At 46.4% G+C, this 20799-nt stretch overlaps 1 protein-coding gene across 1 annotated transcript in view; it reads right to left on the bottom strand.

The window, feature by feature from the left end:
- The window catches only part of shroom4 (shroom family member 4), a 90099-nt gene that overhangs the window by 53010 nt on the left and 16290 nt on the right, over window positions 1-20799 (bottom strand). The window contains exon 2 of the mRNA XM_083937603.1: window positions 4218-4369. Coding sequence (XP_083793729.1) covers window positions 4218-4369 — 152 coding nt within the window. The remainder of the gene's footprint in view (window positions 1-4217; window positions 4370-20799) is intronic.

Raw genomic sequence — 20799 nt, 5'->3', positions numbered from 1 at the left:
CATTTTCCTCACATGCTGAGGTTTGAGCCAATAATGTTATTTCTGCCTCCACACACACACGCACACACACACACACACACACACACACACACGCACGAACACGCACACACGGAGTCAGAAAAAGAAACAAAAGGTCCGTCCATTCACAGGCCTTCACTGCACCAACAGTCCTCTTGTGTTATTAAAGGAGGTGGTAACTAGTGTGAGCTTTTCACTCAAGACCTTTTCCACTGTAAAAACTATACAAGAAGAGCCAAGTGTGCAAATGCGTGTGTGTGTGTGTGTGTGTGTGTGTGTGTGTGTGTGTGTGTGTGTGATGTCTGGCAGCAGCCCCTCGGCTCCTTCCAGACCGTTCCTCGTTCCTACAGTAATGACTGAAACGCGAGAGTGGAGGTCAAAGTGCAGCAGAGTCCCGCCTAATACCGAAGGCGTGATTGGCTATTAGCGTCAGTTACCTGTCAATCAAAGTGTGTGTGTGTGTTATTATTATTCACGTGAGGGGGCGGCTGCGGTCGGAGCGCTGCTGCCAAAACACAAATAACAGCACATTCGTTCATCCACACAAACGTGCACGGATTAAAGGTCATTACACTGCTGAGTGTCATCGTTACAAGGCGCCATTGTTGCAGGTGCTTTGAAGCCAAAATGTTTTTAATGTCGCAGAATCACAGGTGAAAAAAAATTTGCAGTAAGGGCGCACTCACACTGTGCGTCCGTCCCGTGCCCGTGCTTTAGGGTCCTTGTCCCCCCCTCCAGGCCCGTTTGTACTCACACTACCTGGGCCTCGGCGAATGCTTCTTGCTGCCTATACGTCATCACGCCGTAACACGTCACACGCATTGATGACGTCATGGCGATGCGTGGCTTTGTTTCCAGATCTTTCCGTAGACCTCAGAGTTTTTGTGCGTCTTGTCGACTGTTTTTGAATCTTTTCATCGACCAAATCTGCAGTAAACACTCCACCACCGCATCACACCAACGTGAACCTTTCAACGCCATTGTTTTAAATGTCCGCGCATGGTCCCTCCTTCTTTTTTCTACGTCCCAACAGGCGCACAGGAAATGACCTCAGAGCCGCCGTAGGCCTCGTGCTCGTACACGTGCGCATGCTCGTACTCGTACATGTGCAAACGTGCTTTACAAAAGTCCACCTCTCTCAGACGGGCCGTGGCCGGCAACCGTGTTGCAGCTAGACACGGTACGGTTGCACTCACACTGGTCAAAGGAACCAGACTTTAGCCGTGAACTGCCTGGGGCACGGTACGGATGGACAGTGTGAGTGCGCCCTTACTTGTTTCAGCTCTTAAAAAACATCACCATCGTCAAACATTTTATTTTAGAGCTGAAACATTTCGAATCTGTAACATTTTATTTATAGATTTATCCGTTCAGTCATTTTTTTAAAGCCAAAATAAATCTATGATAGCTCTTATTGCACGCACGCACACAAGCACACAGGCAAATATATCAGTTATAACCAAGGACGTTTTTTACATATCCCCCATCCCTAATACACGTGTGTGTGTTTGTAAATATATACAGTGTAAAATGCAAGTAGCAGTACAAAAAAATATGAATTAAAACTTAATATAATCACTTTATGTGTCAAAAGGACACTTGTAATGTTGTAATGTGCTGTGTTTTAATGTCTGACCACAGAGGAACAACTGTTACTTTTACACGTGGAGCATGTATGGATAATGCACACATGTCACACACACACACACACACACACACACACACACACACACACACACACACAAACGCACTGGGAAAGTCCCTCAGAGTCAGAACATACCAGACACTGACAAACACACACACACACAGTGGATTTAACTGGGTGGCGTGCTTATGACCAGTTGCATTCCTAAAGCCATCCGTGTGTGTCCATCTACTGTCTGAGTCTGTGTGAACGAATTTAGTCTGTGTGTGTGTGTGTGTGTGTGTGTGTGTGTGTGTGTGTGTGTGTGTGTGTGTGTGTGTGTGTGTGTGTGTGTGTGTGTGTGTGTGTGTGTGTGTGTGTGTGTGTGTGTGTGTGTGTGTGTGTGTGTCTAACAGCATTAGACAGGGGGGTCCGCCTGCTGCAGAAACAGGAGCAGAAACCCAGCAACGCTCTCGCTGCTGGATCTGGTTTCAAAGCCAGAACACGACGCGTCGCTGCCAAACAGCTGCCTGAAGCCGTCCGGAGGAGACGCTGTAATCGCTCTAACACCGTAAAAATCTTACACACCGGTTTCAAATCTGAGTGCAGGTCTGAGTTACGGGAAGTATCCACCCTTTGAACATGTGCTGCACTTCCACCTACGTCCCCTAAGCGGCACAACACGGGGTTAAGATGAGTCTAGAGGTGATTCATTCAATTAAAATACTGCAAAATCAAGATTTCATTCAACTGTGAACACAGTTTATAGTATAGAAACCTTCCCCTGAGTCGTCCTTATTAAGTTTTCCTATTGTTATGTAACAGTTTTGCAACAAGATCAAGGTGATAGAGTAAAAGTGTGTATAAATATGTTTAATAAGCTGATGGTGAGGCTATAAATAGGTCCTTAAAGCGAGATAAGAAAGTGCTAAAGTGAAAATGTTTCCTAGAGATCCGCGTATCATTCACACTTGAGCTGATGTGCCGTTGCATCTGACCTCAGATCTGCAGGGCTGTTTCAACCAGCGCCCTCTAATTCCTTCTTAAGATGCAAAACTTGACATTAGTTCATACACACACGCACACACACACACACACACACACACACACACACACACAGGAAATATGCCTGCCATTAGTTCTGCTCCCTGAGCCAAAATACCCGCGGCGTGCTGGGAGGAGCAGGGTGGGAAACACCAGCAAGTAACAACTTCTCCTCCACTTCATTTCACCCAACCAGCCTCACGTCAGGGTGCAGCAAATATACATTAATGTGTAATTCTGGCGCACTTACACACATCAAATAAGCCATCGAGGCAGTTTTTGTCGTGTACGAACGGAGAAATACGGGAGAGTCGCTAACAGCCGTACGTGGCTAACAGTGATTAGCTCGGGGCAGCACGGTGAAGGCATTCAAAGGTCTTTTTTAACCACTAATGCTGCTGAAAATAACAGCAAACCTCTGCAGCAGCATGAGAAGAGTCCCTACACACAAAACAAAGCACTTTAAAGCTGCTCATGTAGATATTTTTATATTAATAATGGAACTAATGAATGAAACCAAGTGTATTTGCACTCTGGAAGCTGATTTTTCTCTAAATCAATAATTATAATTGTTGTTTTATGACACATTTATTTAAAAAATTGTTCTACCTCAGCTGGCAAATTGCTCCTGTACATGAAAATGTATGAAAATGTCATATCACGATTAAAGCGACATGAAATGATCACAGTTATGAGTGTTACTGTGGTTTAAAACGTGCAGAAAATGTTTAAAAAGTATCAAAACACTCACTGAATTCATGTCAGCACTGTAATGCACAGCGCTATGGCAACACTACGCACGTTTTGATCGCATAAACATTTAAAATATACGACATATTACACCTCTGCGCACTAAAAACACCTTTCATATGCTGAGGGAAATATCTATTTTGGGTCCATTCATAGAAAGTTCAAAACAAAAGTGTAAAGTTCACGCGTCACGTTCATTTTTACACAAAGTGTGGTTAGCTGTTAGCGGTTAGCTCTGTAAATATGTCCCATTTTTACCTGGTGGGTGTTTATTTAACACATTTCATGTCAGATTTTGAAGTTATTATGACACACAGAGTGAAAATGGTCACAATTATGAGAAAAGAGGCGAGAAATACTGTAATTTTCTTTTCAATCATCGTAAACCTTCTGCACAGGAGTGGTGTTGACCCCTTTCCAGATGAAAACGCTCCTGCAGACGACGACTAACGCAAACACAATCTCCTCCCTGCACACCACAGTTTATCAGCTTTCCTTCTGCGACACCCTGAGGGTCGAAGGTCGCTTCCTGTGTAACGCCGCCTCGGTGTGCGCTTGCATGTCAGCCTGACAGATTCCTCACAGAGCAGGAAAAGCGCGGTCGCCTCCTCCCTCACCTTCCTTCCCAGAGTCAACGGCGAGCCGACATTAAGTGTCCGTAGGAGGAACAAACACGTCCGTTTTTGAGGATGCGAATGCTCCGATATTCACTTTGAAGCCGTGGAACTTTTCAGGAGGAACGTCTGTGTGCGTGCCGGTGTCTCGCGTGCGTGTGTTTTACCTCCTGACTGCCAGCTTCAGTATCCGGTACGATCCCTTGATGAGGATGAGGGCTTCCTGTCTGCTGCCGTAGAGCGCCGACCCGTTGATGTTGATGAGCTCGTCGCCGACTTTCAGCTTCTCGCAGAGCGCGGCCTTCCCTCCGTCCTCGATCTGCAGACAAAGGATCGGTTGAGATGAAAAGAGAAGAAGTTGGAAGGCGAACAGAAGCACATTCAGACTCGTTTAAAAAAAAAAAAAACACTTTTGGAGACATTTTTTGTAAAACTGTCTATGTCCCCATGGCAACGGCGGCCTAACAAGCATCTCCAAAACAGCCTGAACCAAACATCCCACATAAACCCCACACATTCCTCTGTAATAGACTGTGTGTGTGTGCGTGTGTGCGTGTGTGTGTGTGTGTGTGTGTGTGTGTGTGTGTGTGTGTGTGTGTGTGTGTTAATGCATCGCTGGGATGTTTGGGTTTTTTTGAAGGGCTGCAGAAGGGGTGAAACATGGACGAGTGTGCGGTGCAGTCAGTGTGGTGCGAGGTTTGAGTCCGGGACATAAATTGCATCAACAGACATGAAGGAAGAAAACGGATGAAAGAGGGAAAGAAAGACAGGAACACACACACACACACACACACACACACAAACACACACACAGATTGACGAGGACTGGACCAAAGACAGGATAAGCGGTGCATGTGATTATTTTCTCGTTAAGGAAAATATGTTTTGTGATGTGACTTTGCACCGGTTTAACTCCGAGGTATAAAAAGTACTGGCATCACATCCTCCTGCAGTGTAGGAAGTAGACCTGGAGTGCATCGACCCAGTTCTTCTTCTGTCTGTGAAGGGAAGATGCATCCGACCCTGTGTCTATAACAGCAAACATAAAACCCATCGTGGCCTCGACGCGTTGGCTGTACTGACTTTGTGTTACCTGATACATTAAGTTCCTTTCCATCTGTTTTTATGTGCATTTTCAAACTTGCAGAGACGCAAACCGGAGTGAAAACCACAGAAGTGCATTAAAGAAGTTGTCGCCCTTCAGATTATGGACTACGGTTTTGAAGCTTTGGCATTTTGGGCGGTGCCATTTTGTTTTTTTGGAGCCAAAACTCAAGCCCCCACCACAGCGACTTCAATCAGGAAGTGCCAAAATCAGTTCCCTGAGTGTCCACTAGGGGCAGGTTTCATAACAGAGCAGTTTCTCATTGACCCCCATGTTAAACAGGCCGTTTACACAGCTTCATTAAACCTGTTTAAGGACAAAAGAACATTCTAGTCTGTGTGTTTAGCTCAGATCTCCATGGCAACACTGAGGGGGGTGAATTTTTTTGTACCAGGCTAGTTTTTATTTGATTGAAGGTTTAAGTTTATTAACTTCAATCACTTCTCCTCGGAGGTAAACGTCAGCCAGACGGACGTATCTCCCTCCCCCCCACGTCACATACATGCCCTTTTTTGGTCAGAGGAAATGAGGCGGAGTCAAAGTCTGACAAGATGGCGACTCCTGTAGGCGAGGACGATTGGATCAAGTTGAGAGAACGGACCTCGACAGAGACTACGTCTGTTTTTTTTGTAGTTTATGGCCAAAACTGACCATTTTTGGACAAGGGGAGTTGGGGAGAAGCTCGAGCCGATCCAAGCTGACATCGGGCGTGAGGCGGGGTCCACCCTGGACAGGACGCCAGTCTATCACAGGACACATAGAGACGAACAGAGACAGACAACCATTCACACCTACGGGTGATTTAGAGTCATCAATGAACCGAACACCTGCACGTCTTTGGACTGTGGGAGGAAACCGGAGAACCCGGAGAAAACCCACGCAGACACGGGGAGAACATGTAAACTCCACACAGAAGGGCCCCAGCCGGGATTTGTACCCTAAAGCCTGAGGCGCGGTACGGAAGGACAGTGAGAGTGCGCCCTTATTTGCCAAAATTGGGTCAATTGAGCGATCTCTATCCACTTAGAAGACATTTTTAAAGTACTTGGGACTAATGGTGTAAGAATAAAGCACCAATAAGGGTTCATTTCCTGGATTAAATGATTACTGAGCGGTAATCTGCACATTTCACACTCAACACACAGATACTATGTCAGGGCTCTCCACGCAGGTTAGATCTTTTATTCACTTCACCATCTCCTTCAGATATAAAATGTACTGCAAATACTGTTTAAAGATGCTTCAGGGACCCATAAAAAGGAACAAATTCCTCATCAAACAGTATTGAAATGGTTCGGGGTTTTAAGGACTCACAGCGGGGAACTTCGAGCCAACTCAAACATAAATCAGAGATCTTTCAGATACGAACTTTCTGCTGTTCTCTTGGGCCCGATGCGGTCACAAATCCTGACTTCTAAAGGTGAATATTTTATAAATCTGATCCTGCACTAACACCACTGCAAACATGGAAAAAAAAACAACTTAAGCCGGCAACCACGTTTGAACCGGGCGGCTTTTATCACAACTTTTCGGTGTTTGAAGTCTCCGTTGACATTTATAAACCAGTTACGGTGGACGGGGATTCAAGTTCAAGGCCTGGATGATGATTTACCGTCAAGCTCCTCGATATCTGGTTTTGTTGTTGAGGATAAAACCGATCTATTCATCCTTTTCCTGCAACCATACAGGCTCAGTATGTGGCAAAGAAAGATGGTTTCTGCCTAAATCTGAATTATCTGTTAATAACACACAATGCAGTGTCCTGTTATACAAAAATAGCCCACAGGGTGCAAAGTAGTGCATTATTATTCATACCAACACGCACCTGGGGGCTTTAAAATCCCAGAAAAAGGCTGATAGATAACTTTAACTCTAACTTAAACTCTATGCAGGCAACATTGGCTATCCATAGTTAATATTTTCTTTCTTCAATGTCCGACAAGCGGCTCTGATCATTTACCTTAGAGCAAACATATGATAAAGAACCAGGTCGCGGGTACAAGCGGTCGAAATGTGTTTCCTCAGGAGGGGGGCTGGAGTCTCCCTTAGAGAGAGGGGGAGAAGTTCAGCATCCGTGAGGAACTCGGAGTAGAGCCGCTGCTCCTTTGCGTTGAAAGGAGCCAGTTGAGGTGGTTCAGGATCATCTGGTAAGGATGAACCCTGGGCGCCTCCCTAAGGAGGTGTTCCAGGCACGTCCAGCTGGGAGGAGGCCTCGGGGAAGACCCAGGACCAGGTGGAGAGATTATATCTCCACACTGGCCTGGGAACGCCTCAGGATCCCCCAGTTAGAGCTGGTTAATGTGGCCCGGGAAAGGGAAGTTTGGGGTCCCCTGCTGGAGCTGCTGCCCCCGCGGTAAAGTGGTGAAAATATTCTCAATGTAGGTAGGTGACACACTGACTATGGTTCAGTATCTCATACAACCACACTTCGTTTATTATTTGATCTCCAGTGTGTGACGCCAAATCATGTTCTGTTGCTGACTCTGACTTTGGAAATGAAAGGAAACAGGAGAACAGGAGGGTAATAAAGGATCAGGCACACACACACACACACACACACACACACACACACACACACACACACACACACTCACTATAAAATTACCTCTCATAAATGCTCGGCTCTGTTAAAACTATCAGCGTGACATTAAGCTCCAGAAGTAATCCGTCAAAGGGGGAAAATAAAGGGAGGATGGAAAGGTGACGATGATAGAGGAAAAGGAGGTGATGATGAAGTGAGGAAGGGCCGGAGAAAGAGGAAGGGAGGGATGACGGGGAGGTGACGAAAAGCAGAAGGAAAGTATGGAGGGAGGGAGGGAGGAAGGGCGGGACGAAAGCACACGAGGAGAAAACAAAGGAAAGATGCAAAAGAAAAATATAAAGAAAGGGAAGAAGGGAGGAGGATGAAGACGGGGAGAAAGGGGTGGAAGGAGAGAAGGAAGGGTTTTATATACTTCACCCAAGGAGCAGGTATGCGGGGCGTAATTAGAGTGTGGCAATAACAGAGTTTATTACAGGCAGATGTGTGTGTGTGTGTGTGTGTGTGTGTGTGTGTGTGTGTGTGTGTGTGTGTGTGTGTGTGTGTGTGTGTGTGTGTGTGTGTGTGTGTGTGTGTGTGTGTGTGTGTGTGTGTGTGGGTGATGATGTCATTAACCAAAGCTCGTTTCTTCACACAGCAGGTTTGACCAAAGAACTCAGATCGTCTACTTGAGTAAAATGCACAAACACCAAACCCCAAGTGCCAACTACCCGACAGCCTTTGGAGCTCCTTGCCAACGGCGACAGATCGGAGGTGGCGGTCGCGGTCGCCGCTCACGTTCAAGCACAATATAAAGTACGTAAAAGGTAAATATTTCTGACTGAGATGTAGGGGAATACAAGTACAAAGTAGCAGAAAATGGAAATACTCAAAAGACGTGACATGACCATAAAACATGGACGTAGCGTCTCCGTCGAGGTCCGTTCTCTCAACTTGATCCGTTCGTCCTCGCCTACGGGAGTCGCCATCTTGTCAGACTTTGACTCCACCTCATTTCCTCTTACCAAAAAAGGGCATGTATGTGACGTTGGGGGGGAGGGGCATACGTCCATCTGGCTGACGTTTACCTCCGAGGAGAAGTTAGGGCCAGAGGCTAGCTGTCACTCAAGAGGCCACGCCCCTATTTATTCATAAACTTTAACCTCCAGTAAAATAAAAACTAGCCCCTCCCCCTCAGTGTTGTCATGGAGATGTGACCTAAACATACAGACTAGACTGTTTTTTTGTCCCAGGCCTTAAACAGGTTTAATGATGCTGTGTAAACGGCCTGTTTAACATGGGGGTCAATGAGAAACTGCTCTGTTATGAAACCTGCCCCTAGTGGACACTTGGTGAACTGCAGTTTTTGGCACTTCCTGATTGAATCAACCAGGAAGTCGCTGTGGTAGGGGCTTGGACATGACGTAACGTGGCATGACGTGGCATAACCGGCCCACCAAGCTTTATCAGGTCCCTCTTGAGAATGATACCGACAATGGCGCTACTGGGAACGACGCTGTTGTTACCATGTTTCCGTAAAACCGCAATGTTGCTGTTCTGTTATTGTTCTGTAATCCATTTATGAGCTTTTCCATTAGGCTGCGTAGTGGTCGCCGACAATGAGTTAGCTTTAGCTCTTAGCTCTTCTCCAGTCTTTGTTTACGGGCTAAACCCCGACTGCGAGGACTTTCAGTACCGGTAAGTGTTGTAAGTACCTGGTTTCGTCTCGTTCTCAGACAAAGAAGACTTAAGAATATACTATTTGTACCATATGATTATATATAATCTGAGTTTTTAATTGAAACACATTATTATATATTTGCACTGTAAATGTATTTCCATTCATTGAAGTGTCACAGATTAGGAAGGTTCAGTTAAGTTAAGTTAAATTGCCTTTTCGGTGTTGTTTCGACATAAATTGGCAACCAAAAATGTAGTTTGGCCACTAAATTCAGGGGCTTGGTGGCAGAGATCATGTTTTAACCCACTGCATTCAGTGTTTAGTGTTGAGTAAATATTGTGAAACAAACAACGAGCTTTAACAACGTCAGCAAAGTAACTACCAGAAAACAAAACATCCAGACACTGTAGTTTTTCAGTAATGATCATTTGTGATGTGTTCTTTACAAAGCACTCACTGCAGTCTGACCTACATGTGTGTGTGTGTGTGTGTGTGCGTGTGTGTGTGTGTGTGTGTGTGTGTGTGTGTGTGTGTGTGTGTGTGTGTGTGTGTGTGTGTGTGTGTGCGTGTGTGCCATGCTGCTGTGGGATGTCCAGACAGGGTGAGGTCACCTCCAGGCACCGGGGAGACGAAGAAGAATGCCCTCTTTATGTGCTGAAACACACACACCCACACACACACACACACCGGTCAGACACACCCTTTTATTTTTAGATTCAAGGGGTGACTTCATGGTCCTGTGTGTGTGTGTGTGTGTGTGTGTGTGTGTGTGTGTGTGTGTCTGTGTGTACAGTGGCACGGTGCCTTTCATTGTGCACTGAAAAAAAAAATGGGAATCCCCATGTTGGTCACAGGTTGTGATCACTAGGCTACCACCTGACACAGACACACACAGACACACACACACAGACACACACACACAGACACACACACCCACACACAGACACACACAGACACACACAAACAAACACACACATAGAACAAACCTTATCAAAAACTAAATTGATCCTCTCCAGTCTGAAGATCATTAACAGTGAGGTACAAAACAACCCTGTAGCGGTGTGTGTGTGTGTGTGTGTGTGTGTGCGTGTGTGTATGCGCGTCTGTGTGTGTGTGTGTGTGTGTGTGTGTGTGTGTGTGTGCCACTGCAAGGCGGTGCCTAAACATGTGCATGTAAAACCTCACATTACTGAAAGGTCAAGACAGAGAAAATGAGTAGTTATGTGGATCACACAGCTTTAAGAAAGTCTGGAAGCAAATAGTGTGTATATACACACGCACCGCAAAGCATGGGACACAGACACAGACACACACACACACAGACACACACCAAAACACACACTTTGACACACAAAAAAAAAAGATGCTCCAAACCTCTGGCATTGAGCACAGTTTGGGAAAAGTTGTGTCATTCTTTTGACTGCGAAGATATACAACAATTTAAATCATACGCATTTGTACAACACACACGCACACACACACACACACACACACACACACACACACACACACACACACACACACACACACACACACACACACACACACACACACACACACACACACACACACACACACACACACACACACACACACACACACACACACACACACACACACACACGCACAAACACACACACACACTGCCAAGAAATAAAGTGAAGGAAACAGATTTTCATTTGTTTACATGAGAAAGAAGAAGAGGATTTGTGAAGACCTTGGGAAAGTATTTACACGCAAAGATCAGAATCAATGTGTCATATGTTTGAATGAAACGCACGCACACACACACACACACACGCACACGCACACGCACACACACACACGCACACACACACACACACACAGACACACACGCACACACACGAGACGTCGGCGTCCCCTGTGTGTCAAAGTTTAGCATAAGTCGTCACTTACATCATAAATAAACATCATTCGACAGTCAACAATAATTATCACTAAAGCGTCTTTTTTGTTTATAACACCATTAAAAGTTTATTTCACGCTGCGTTGCTTTCTCTTTGTGCCTGAATGAATACTCTTTAAAGAGGTTTAAAAACGTGAGATTACATTTAAAATGCAAGGTTTCGAGCTTGTTTACATCAGTAGCATCAGCAGGAGACAGAGCAACATCTCATGGTTTAAATGACTTCATCCACTCTAGTGTTTTAAATCAAACACACGTCAAACGCAGACACAACCGGTGCGTTCGGACGCATTTCAGTAACAAATCAGACGTGTTTGCAGTTCTGGACTTGGTTCTTTGTCTAGGAAGACGTTTCACCTCTCATCCTAGAGGCGTCATCAGTTCATGTACGCATCTGACCAGGACCAGGACCAGGACCAGGACCAGGCTGGGACTGGACCAGGACCAGGACCAGGCTGGGACTGGACCAGGACCAGGACCAGGATCAGGCTGGGACTGGACCAGGACCAGGACCAGGATCAGGCTGGGACTGGACCAGGACCAGGACCAGGCTGGGACTGGACCAGGACCAGGACCAGGCTGGGACTGGTCCAACTAACTTGTGTGGAGATCCAGGTATTTAACCTTTCACAAGGCTGATGATGTCACTGGGACCCTTTGTGCTCCAAGTGGGTTTCAGTGACATCATCGGCCTTGTGAGAGGTTAAGTACCTGGATCTCACATAAGTTAGTTGGTCCAGTCCCAGCCTGGTCCTGGTCTTGGTCCTGGTCCTGGTCCAGTCCCAGCCTGGTCCTGGTCCTGGTCCAGTCCCAGCCTGGTCCTGGTCCTGGTCCAGTCTCAGCCTGGTCCTGGTCCAGTCTCAGCCTGGTCCTGATCCTGGTCCTGGTGCAGTCCCAGCCTGGTCCAGGTCCTGGTCCTGGTCCTGGTCCTGGTCAGATGTGTACATGAACTGATGAAGCCTCTTGGATGAGAGGTGAAACGTCTTCCTACACAAATAACCAAGTCCAGTTGCTTTTGACAGAAATTGCTTTGAGGAGAACGACGACCTGGACACATGAGAACATCCACAGGCTCACCCGTGTCTTATTCCACTGTGGTATTTTAAAATGTCTGAGGGCGAAAGGTGTCTGTTCTGGATCAATTTGGCAACTTTAGCTACAGCGTCTGTTCCCTAGGCTCATGGGTATTGTAGTTTTCCGAGCCATGCGTCATAACGTAAACATGTAGGGTGGTTATGTCACGCAGGAGAAGCGACATGAGGGAAATGCTCAACAGCGCCGGGCTCCTGGCTGTCATCTAAACAGAGCTGTCAACCTGACAGCTCAACACATGCTCCGAGACCCTAAAGAGACCCCCGGGACAAAGACCCCCAAGGGGCGGGAGCAGGAGAAGCTCCCGGGACCCCCCTGCTGCACGCCAGCTCCGTGCTCCCGCTGTTGTCTGCGCTGTCACCGTCCAGCTCCCAAACATGATGTCTCAACTCCAGAGACGGATTTGGAAACAGCGGTTTTTGCGACGTGGAAACGTGGAAAAGTGGCTCGGGAACCGGAGGTTGACGCTGCCAGTTCCTTTACACGGCCTCTGAAGTTTACAGCCCAGTTTCTCCCACGTTTTCCTCTTTTTATAGTGTGTGAATTCGCCTTCATGTGTGTGTGAAGGCAAGAGTTACTGCAGCTTGGGAGCACGGGAGGAGCGAGACACCACCTGGTCCAGGGGTTGGGGTTCAAATCCCACCAGTACTTGGCTGCACCAGGAAGGTTGTGATTCTTTATTTGCTTACTAACAGAGACACTGCTAGGAGACACGGAAATGGGTCGTTCCCCGGTAAAGGGAATAACCACAATATTGAGAGGGAGAAGTAAACACAACATACAACTGGTCAGAATACGGCTTTTTCTTCTGTTTTACCTTTGACAAATTCAGAACTAGTTGGAAAGCGGAGGGAAAATGGCCGACTTTTTGACAGAACGAGGACAGAAACAGGTCGTCTTGGTAGTGATGTTAGTTGCCATGGCGAAGTCCTCCCTCGGTGTAAAGGTAACGCTCTATTAGTATTATTTATTTTCTAATTTGGGCCGGGTACTGCTGCTTTAAAGTGATGCACTAGAGCGTTTAAAGGCCATTTTCTTGCCTTTAAGGGCGCACTCACACTGTTCATCCGTACCGTGCCCAAACAGCTTTCACGGCTAAAGTCTGGTTCATTTGACCAGTGTGAGTGCAACTGTACCGCGCCTAGCTGCGGCCAGCTGGCCGTCCACGGCCCGTTTGAGCGAGGTGGGCTTTAGTAGAGAGTGTTTGCACGTGTACGAGCACGAGGCCTATGGCGGTTCTGAGGTCATTTCCTGTGCGCCTGTTGGGACGTAGAAAAAAGAAGGAGGGACCATGCGCGGACATTTAAAACAATGGCGGTGAAAGGTTCACGTTGGTGTGATGCGGAGGTGGAGTGTTTACTGCAGATTTGGTCGATGAAAAGATTCAAAAACAGTCGACAAGACGCACAAAAACTCTGAGGTCTACGGAAAGATCTGGAAACAAAGCCACGCATCGCCATGACGTCATCAATGCGTGTGACGTGTTACGGCGTGATGACGTATAGGCAGCAAGAAGCATTCTCCGAGGCCCAGGTAGTGTGAGTACAAACGGGCCTGGAGGGGGGGACAAGGACCCTAAGGGCGTGATCACACTATCCTCCCGGACCGAGACCCGGACTTTAGGGTACTTGTCCCCCCTCCCTCTCCCCCCCGCGCCCCAGCCCCGTTTGTACTCACACTGCCTGGGCCTCGGCCAATACTTCTTGCTGTCCATACGCCATCACGCCGTAACACGTCACACGCATTGATCGCGTGTGTGGCTTTGTTTACAAATCTTTCCACAGACCTCGGAGTTTTTGTGCGTCTTGTCGACTGTTTTTGAATATTTTCATCCGACCAAATCTGCAGTAAACACTCCACCTCCGCACCACACCAACGTGAACCTTTCACCACCATTGTTGTTGTTGTTAAATGTCCGCGCATGGTCCGTCCTTCTATTTACATGTCCGAACAGGCGGACATAACGCTACTGCCGTAGGGCTCGTGCTCGTGCGCGTGCACGTGCGCACGCTCGTGCTCGTACATGTGCAAACGGCTCCGCTAAAGCCCACCTCTTTCAAGCGGGCCGTGGCGGCCCAGCTGGCCCCAGTTGAGCGCGGAGCGGGTGCGCTCACACTACTTAAAGGTACTAGACTTTAGCTGAAAAACCGGTTTTGGCCGCGGCCAAAAGGACAGTGTGAGCACGCTGTCAAGCACACGGGACGGACGCACAGTGGGAGTGCGCCCTAAGGCATACCTTACTCCTAACGAACTATAACTAACAACAGCTGTCAGGAACACATTTAGGGGTTAAACCCTGCATGTGGCTCTGCAGGTAAAGCACGCCACCTCTCATCCCCACACTCTTGCTTACTTCCATTCTCCATACGGGAGGAGAGGGAGATGCACATGTGCGCGGATGACAAATAATCTCCGCGGAGCACACGCCCTCCATCGACCTCTGCCCTCCGGTCTGAGCCTTGTGAGGTTCTCCCTCCCTTCCTCACACCCACGCTCACACAAGGCCTTCTTTATCAGGGCGGGAGGAGGGGAACGGCAGCGTCGGAAAAAGAAAAAGAGCTCCCACGCTTGCACCGAGAGCACCGGCAGCGTAATGCGTGAGTGTGTTTGCGTGCGTGTGCGCGTACGCCGCCGTCTGAGCGCATTGATCCCTGATGTTGCAACTGTCCGGGTGTGTTGTCCTCATACGGCCTTTTCCATGGGAGTCATTAAAGGGAGCAAAGGAGACGATGGTGCCCCAGGAGGAGACGACTTCTCTGGGGGAACTTTGAGGAGTTTGAGGAGAGGAGAGGAAAAAGAAAGAAGGGAACATTAAAGGGAAGGAAGGGGAGAAGATGTAGAGGAAATTATTGGAAATAATGGGAGGATAGAAAAGAGAGGAGAGGAAAGTGGAGGAGGAGACAGAAATGCAACGAGAGGAGAGGAAAGGAGACAAGATTAGAGGAAAGGAAAGATGAGGAAAGGAAAGATGAGGAAAGGAAAGAAGAGGAAAGGAAAGAAGAGGAAAGAAGAGGAAAGGAAAGATGAGGAAAGGAAAGAAGAGGAAAGGAAAGATGAGGAAAGGAAAGAAGAGGAAAGAAGAGGAAAGGAAAGATGAGGAAAGGAAAGAAGAGGAAAGGAAAGGAGATGAAAGGAAAGAAGAGGAAAGGAAAGATGAGGAAAGGAAAGAAGAGGAAAGGAAAGGAGATGAAAGGAAAGAAGAGGAAAGGAAAGATGAAGGAAGGAATGATGAGGAAAAGAAAGAAGAGGAAAGGAAAGAAGAGGAAAGGAAAGAAGAGGAAAGGAAAGAAGAGGAAAGGAAAGATGAAGGAAGGAAAGAAGAGGAAAGGAAAGAAGAGGAAAGGAAAGATGAAGGAAGGAAAGAAGAGGAAAGGAAAGAAGAGGGAAGGAAAGAAGAGGAAAGGAAAGATGAAGGAAGGAAAGAAGAGGAAAGGAAAGAAGAGGGAAGGAAAGAAGAGGAAAGGAAAGATGAAGGAAGGAAAGAAGAGGAAAGGAAAGAAGAGGGAAGGAAAGAAGAGGAAAGGAAAGAAGAGGGAAGGAAAGAAGAGGAAAGGAAAGATGAAGGAAGGAAAGAAGAAGGAAGGAAAGAAGAGGAAAGGAAAGAAGAGGAAAGGAAAGAAGAGGAAAGGAAAGAAGAAATAAGGAAAGAAGAGAAGAGGAAAGGAAAGAAGAGGAAAGGAAAGAAGAGGAAAGGAAAGAAGAGGAAAGGAAAGAAGAGGAAAGGAAAGAAGAGGAAAGGAAAGAAGAGGAAAGGAGATGAAAGTAAAGAAGAGGAAAGAAAAGGTAAGGAATAGAAAGGAGAAGAAGCAGAGGAGTGGAGGAGAGTGATAAAGAAAGAAAATGCAGAGAAAGAAGAAGAACACAGAAAGAAGGATTTTTGATCGATCAGAATGTTAAAGCTGACTCATCGATCTGTAGCATCCTGTTGTTCAGTCACATGGAGGAACACCAACATGTGAGGAAACACTCTTACTTCTAACTCCAGCGTCCTCACACTGCCTCCATCAACGTCCATCATGTGTGAATTTAGGAAAGAACAAGTCAAGAGACACAAACCGTATGTATGTAAACACTCTCTCTCCCTCTCTCTCTCTCTCTCTCTCTCTCTCTTTCTCTTTCTCTCTCGTTTGTTTTTAACCCAGAATATTTTCAGCAATTATTCAAAATGCACCGTGGCTGCTTCCTGGTGGGTCTCCTCACTTGTATATTTTTATTAGCTGCACTCCCACGACAAGACTAAATATTCTAAATTAAAATTAAAATGGCCGCCCCACCTACACCACCCACCACCACCACCACCCACTCGGACTTGAAGAGGTGCCAAGAAACGCAGCGATACTTGTTTCTGCTTGGCTCAAACAGTCGCCCCCCAACTCCGGCGCCAAGAGGAAAAGTCACGACACATTTCAGGGTTTCTTCGCATTTTCTATTTATAATTTCCAGACTTTTACAGACTCACATTTCCAGACTTCTCAGAGGATTTTCCAGTCAACTTAAACATCTAAATACCAATAGTTAGATGCCTATTTATCGTTAAATGCTTTTAAAATCCAACTTTTAACACGTATGTTAAATTCTGACTATGTATGTTGCCAAATAATAATAAAAGGACATTTTTACCGACCTACTCGGCTGTTAAGATGTGTCTTAACGCCCTTTCAAAATATTATTTCCGGGTCCAAGTTGGCCCAAACCTTGTGTTTCGCCCCAGTGCCGTGTTCCTGTTGTTTGAACAGATCTGAGGTTTTAAAATACAACGTAATTGTCATTTTACCTCTTTCTTATCGATGAAACAGACGTCTAACTGACGAAAGAGGTGATCGTAGTGGTTCACATGTAAGGCCGTTGTGTCCGTACGGAGTGTTTTGACCCGGATCTCTTATTTTGAAAGGGTGTTAAGTCACACTGAACAGCCATTTTGTTAACCTGACTCCGCCAGATGGACTGAGTTGCATGATTCTGGGTAGAAACCCTGATATTAGAAATAAACAGCTTAAAAAGCAACAAAATGCTGGATGCATCATATGTTTATCTGTCGTGGTGTAACTTTAAATCATATTTTAAGAGGGTATATTGAGGAAAAACACTAAAAAAGGGAAGATTTAATGTTCAATATCCTTTAATTTAACTTTGTTGGCTTCTAAAACATGCAATACAACACTAAAACAGGGTCCAGCTGCTTTTTCCCGGCACCTGAATAAGGAGCTGAAGAGAACCCAGAGACCAGTGTCGGTCGCCGAGGATGAAGAGACAAAGAAACTCTCATTACAAAGAAAACAGTCAACGCTGTGCCGCCCACCGCGTTTGATTGACAGGTGATCTTTGGGAAATCCAGTGCAGAAACCAAACTGCTTTACACCAAAGACATTCTTACCACCTTAAGCTCCAGTAATACCGTTCAAATCTGACTTAATCTGTGCAAACAAGCCCCTCATTACAGACTGTGAGCTGAACGACCACATCAAAGCTCTGCTACCCAGAATGCTTAGCGAAAGGACGCGAAAGGCAACCCCCCGAGTCTGAAGACACACCGACCCATCAGACCTAACCCGTCAGCCGTCACCCGCATCTATACGTCATAAAAACACACACACACTCCCATGCATCCAAACGGGGACACTTAACCTCACTCATACACTCAAGTGACTGTCACACACACACACAAAGGAGACAAACACACTTTCTGGCAGGGTGGGATCCCCAAACACACACACACACACACACACAAACACACAGGTTTGTGTACATGTACACACCAAAAGGGGGAAAGGTTTGGGGATGGATTAGTGCTCTTGGGGTTGAAATGGGGACGACATAAACACACAAATGAAACGTTGAGAGGACACTTTTGAGGCTGCCAGCTAATAGAAACACACACAAACACAAAACAAACAGCCCTCTAATGTGGTTATGCAGTGTGGGACACTTAATCTAGAAAAACATACATGTACAGAAACAGGGGAACGATCTGTACTGGATTGTTTAACCCCCTGAACAAACTTATAAAGAAGGCAGGGTCTGTTGTTGTCACCCTGGAGGAGGTGGTGGAGCACAGGATGCTGGCAAAACTGCTGGTGATCATGGACAATGTCTCTCATACCCTCCACGAAACCCTGGACGAGCATTAGAGCAGCTTCAGCAGAAGACTCATTCGACCTCGCTGCTTAAAGAACGCCACAGGAAATCATTCCTACCTGCTGCCGTCAGACTTTACGCTGCACAACAACGCTCAGGGAACAAACTCACACTACTCAAAGTGACCCATCACTAAAATGCACCTTTATCTCTCTTGCACCTTAAAATCCACATAGCATAGGAAGACGTTTCACCTCTCATCCAAGAGGCTTCATCAGTTCATGTACGCATCTGACCAGGACCAGAACCAGGACCAGGACCAGGACCAGGACCAGGCTGGGACTGGTCCAACTAACTGGTGTGGAGATCCAGGTATTTAACCTCTCACAAGACCGATGATGTCACTGAAACCTCATCGGCCTTGGGAGAGGCTGTTCACTCTTCAATAAAAAGGTTTTATCGTAAATATTATACTTGGAATACCGGGTCCTATGTGGTTTGTCCAAGTGGTGTAGCCGTAGCTAGCTGCACATGTGCACCTCAGGTCGTACACTGACGCGCTGAACGCATCCAAAAAGGCATTTTTTAACCACTTATTCTGCTCAAGATAACACCAAACCTCTGCAGCAGCATGACAAAAGTTCCTACACACAAAACAAAGTACAACAACGTAGTTAGAGAACACAGAGATTATTTAAAAAGACTGTTTTACACGTCTGTGCCTCACCAGTAGGTCCGAACGCACTGGAGTTCAGTTCAAGGAGGAGAGTTTTGCATTTATAGTTCCATGTGATGCATTTTTACTGTGCTGTTTGTGACACTGTCTGTCGAGCATTGACACGGAAATGAAAGGAGTTGCGTATGTAAGTCACAAAATAATTGTACGACTTGTACGGACATTACTACGAGAGGAGCTCGGGTTCGCTGACTGCGCTGTTGGTGCTTGGTTTTACACGTAGGGATCCATGAGCGTAAGATCCTTTAAAAGTAAATGTGACAACGTCTCATGATACCGATGTTAGCTCGAGGATGGTGTGTGACGGTACACACACACACACACACACACACACACACACACACACACACACACACACACACACACACACACACACACACACACACACACACACACACACACACACACACACACACACACACACACACACACACACACACACACACACACACACACACACACACACACACACACACACACACCCCTGGCTGTGTGTTTCTGGTGGAGTATGGAAGCCATTAGATCCGGTGAGCAGCGCTGACAATAGCAAAAGGTCAAAAGGTCAGCAGCCTGGTGACTGTCTGAATGGATCCATCAATGTCGTGTGTGTGTGTGTGTGTGTGTGTGTGAGTGTGTGAGTGTGTGTGCGCACACTAAATAGGGGTGAAACATTAACTCCTTAACGTGCACTAAATGACCTTGCCCTCTCGACTGAGTTCTGCCTCTCCTCCTCATGCTTTAGACATAAGAGAGCACATTGTGTGTATTTTTGACCTTCTGTCGGATCAAAGCTTCTTCTTTCTTCTTCTTCTTATATCTGGGCATCTATTCAACTATTTTTATGAGAGTCATAATGTATCACACTGGAAGAGTTGAGCCCAGAAATCGATCAAAAGCCTTCGTTTGATTGAAGATAAAGAAAGTATCTGTTGAAAAAAAGACACTGGAAACCGGCTGGAGTCAGTCTTTTTTTAACTTCCTCATTCTACAGCTGACAATAACTTATTTTTACGATGAGTAGCAGAAGTTTCATGAACTGAGCACAAAAGTCAACAGCTAATTTAACAGTTGCAGACAGATTTGAGAACCACTGCGCAGAGCTATCAGATCTATAAACACCTGCCACTGTAAAACAACAGAAACCACCTGTGGAAATGTACCTGAAGGCATCGTTTTAATTGCCCTGAGGTTGGTTAATATCAGTGATGCGAAGAGTAGTTGTGGTTATTTCACACGAGAGAGTCTGTTTGAGTGTTTAATTGTTAATAAATAATACTTTTAAACCACCAGGTTGTTTTTGGATCCCATTAAGGGCGCACTCCCACTGTGCCTCCGTCCCGTGCCCCGTGCTTGAGGGTCCTTGTCCCCCCCTCCAGGCCCGTTTGTACTCACACTACCTGGGCCTCGGAGAATGCTTCTTGCTGCCTATACGTCATCACGCCGCAACACGTCACACGCATTGATGACGTCATGGCGATGCGTGGCTTTGTTTCCAAATCTTCTCGTAGACCTCGGAGTTTTTGTGCGTCTTGTCGACTGTTTTTGAATCTTTTCATCGACCAAATCTGCAGTAAACACTCCACCTCCGCATCACACCAACGTGAACCTTTCACCG

The sequence above is a fragment of the Echiichthys vipera genome, assembly GCF_963691815.1.
Source record: "Echiichthys vipera genome assembly, chromosome: 22".
Taxonomy (NCBI): domain Eukaryota; kingdom Metazoa; phylum Chordata; class Actinopteri; order Perciformes; family Trachinidae; genus Echiichthys; species Echiichthys vipera.
Note: the sequence above shows the minus strand (reverse complement) of the source record. Positions and strands in the feature narration are given on the sequence as shown.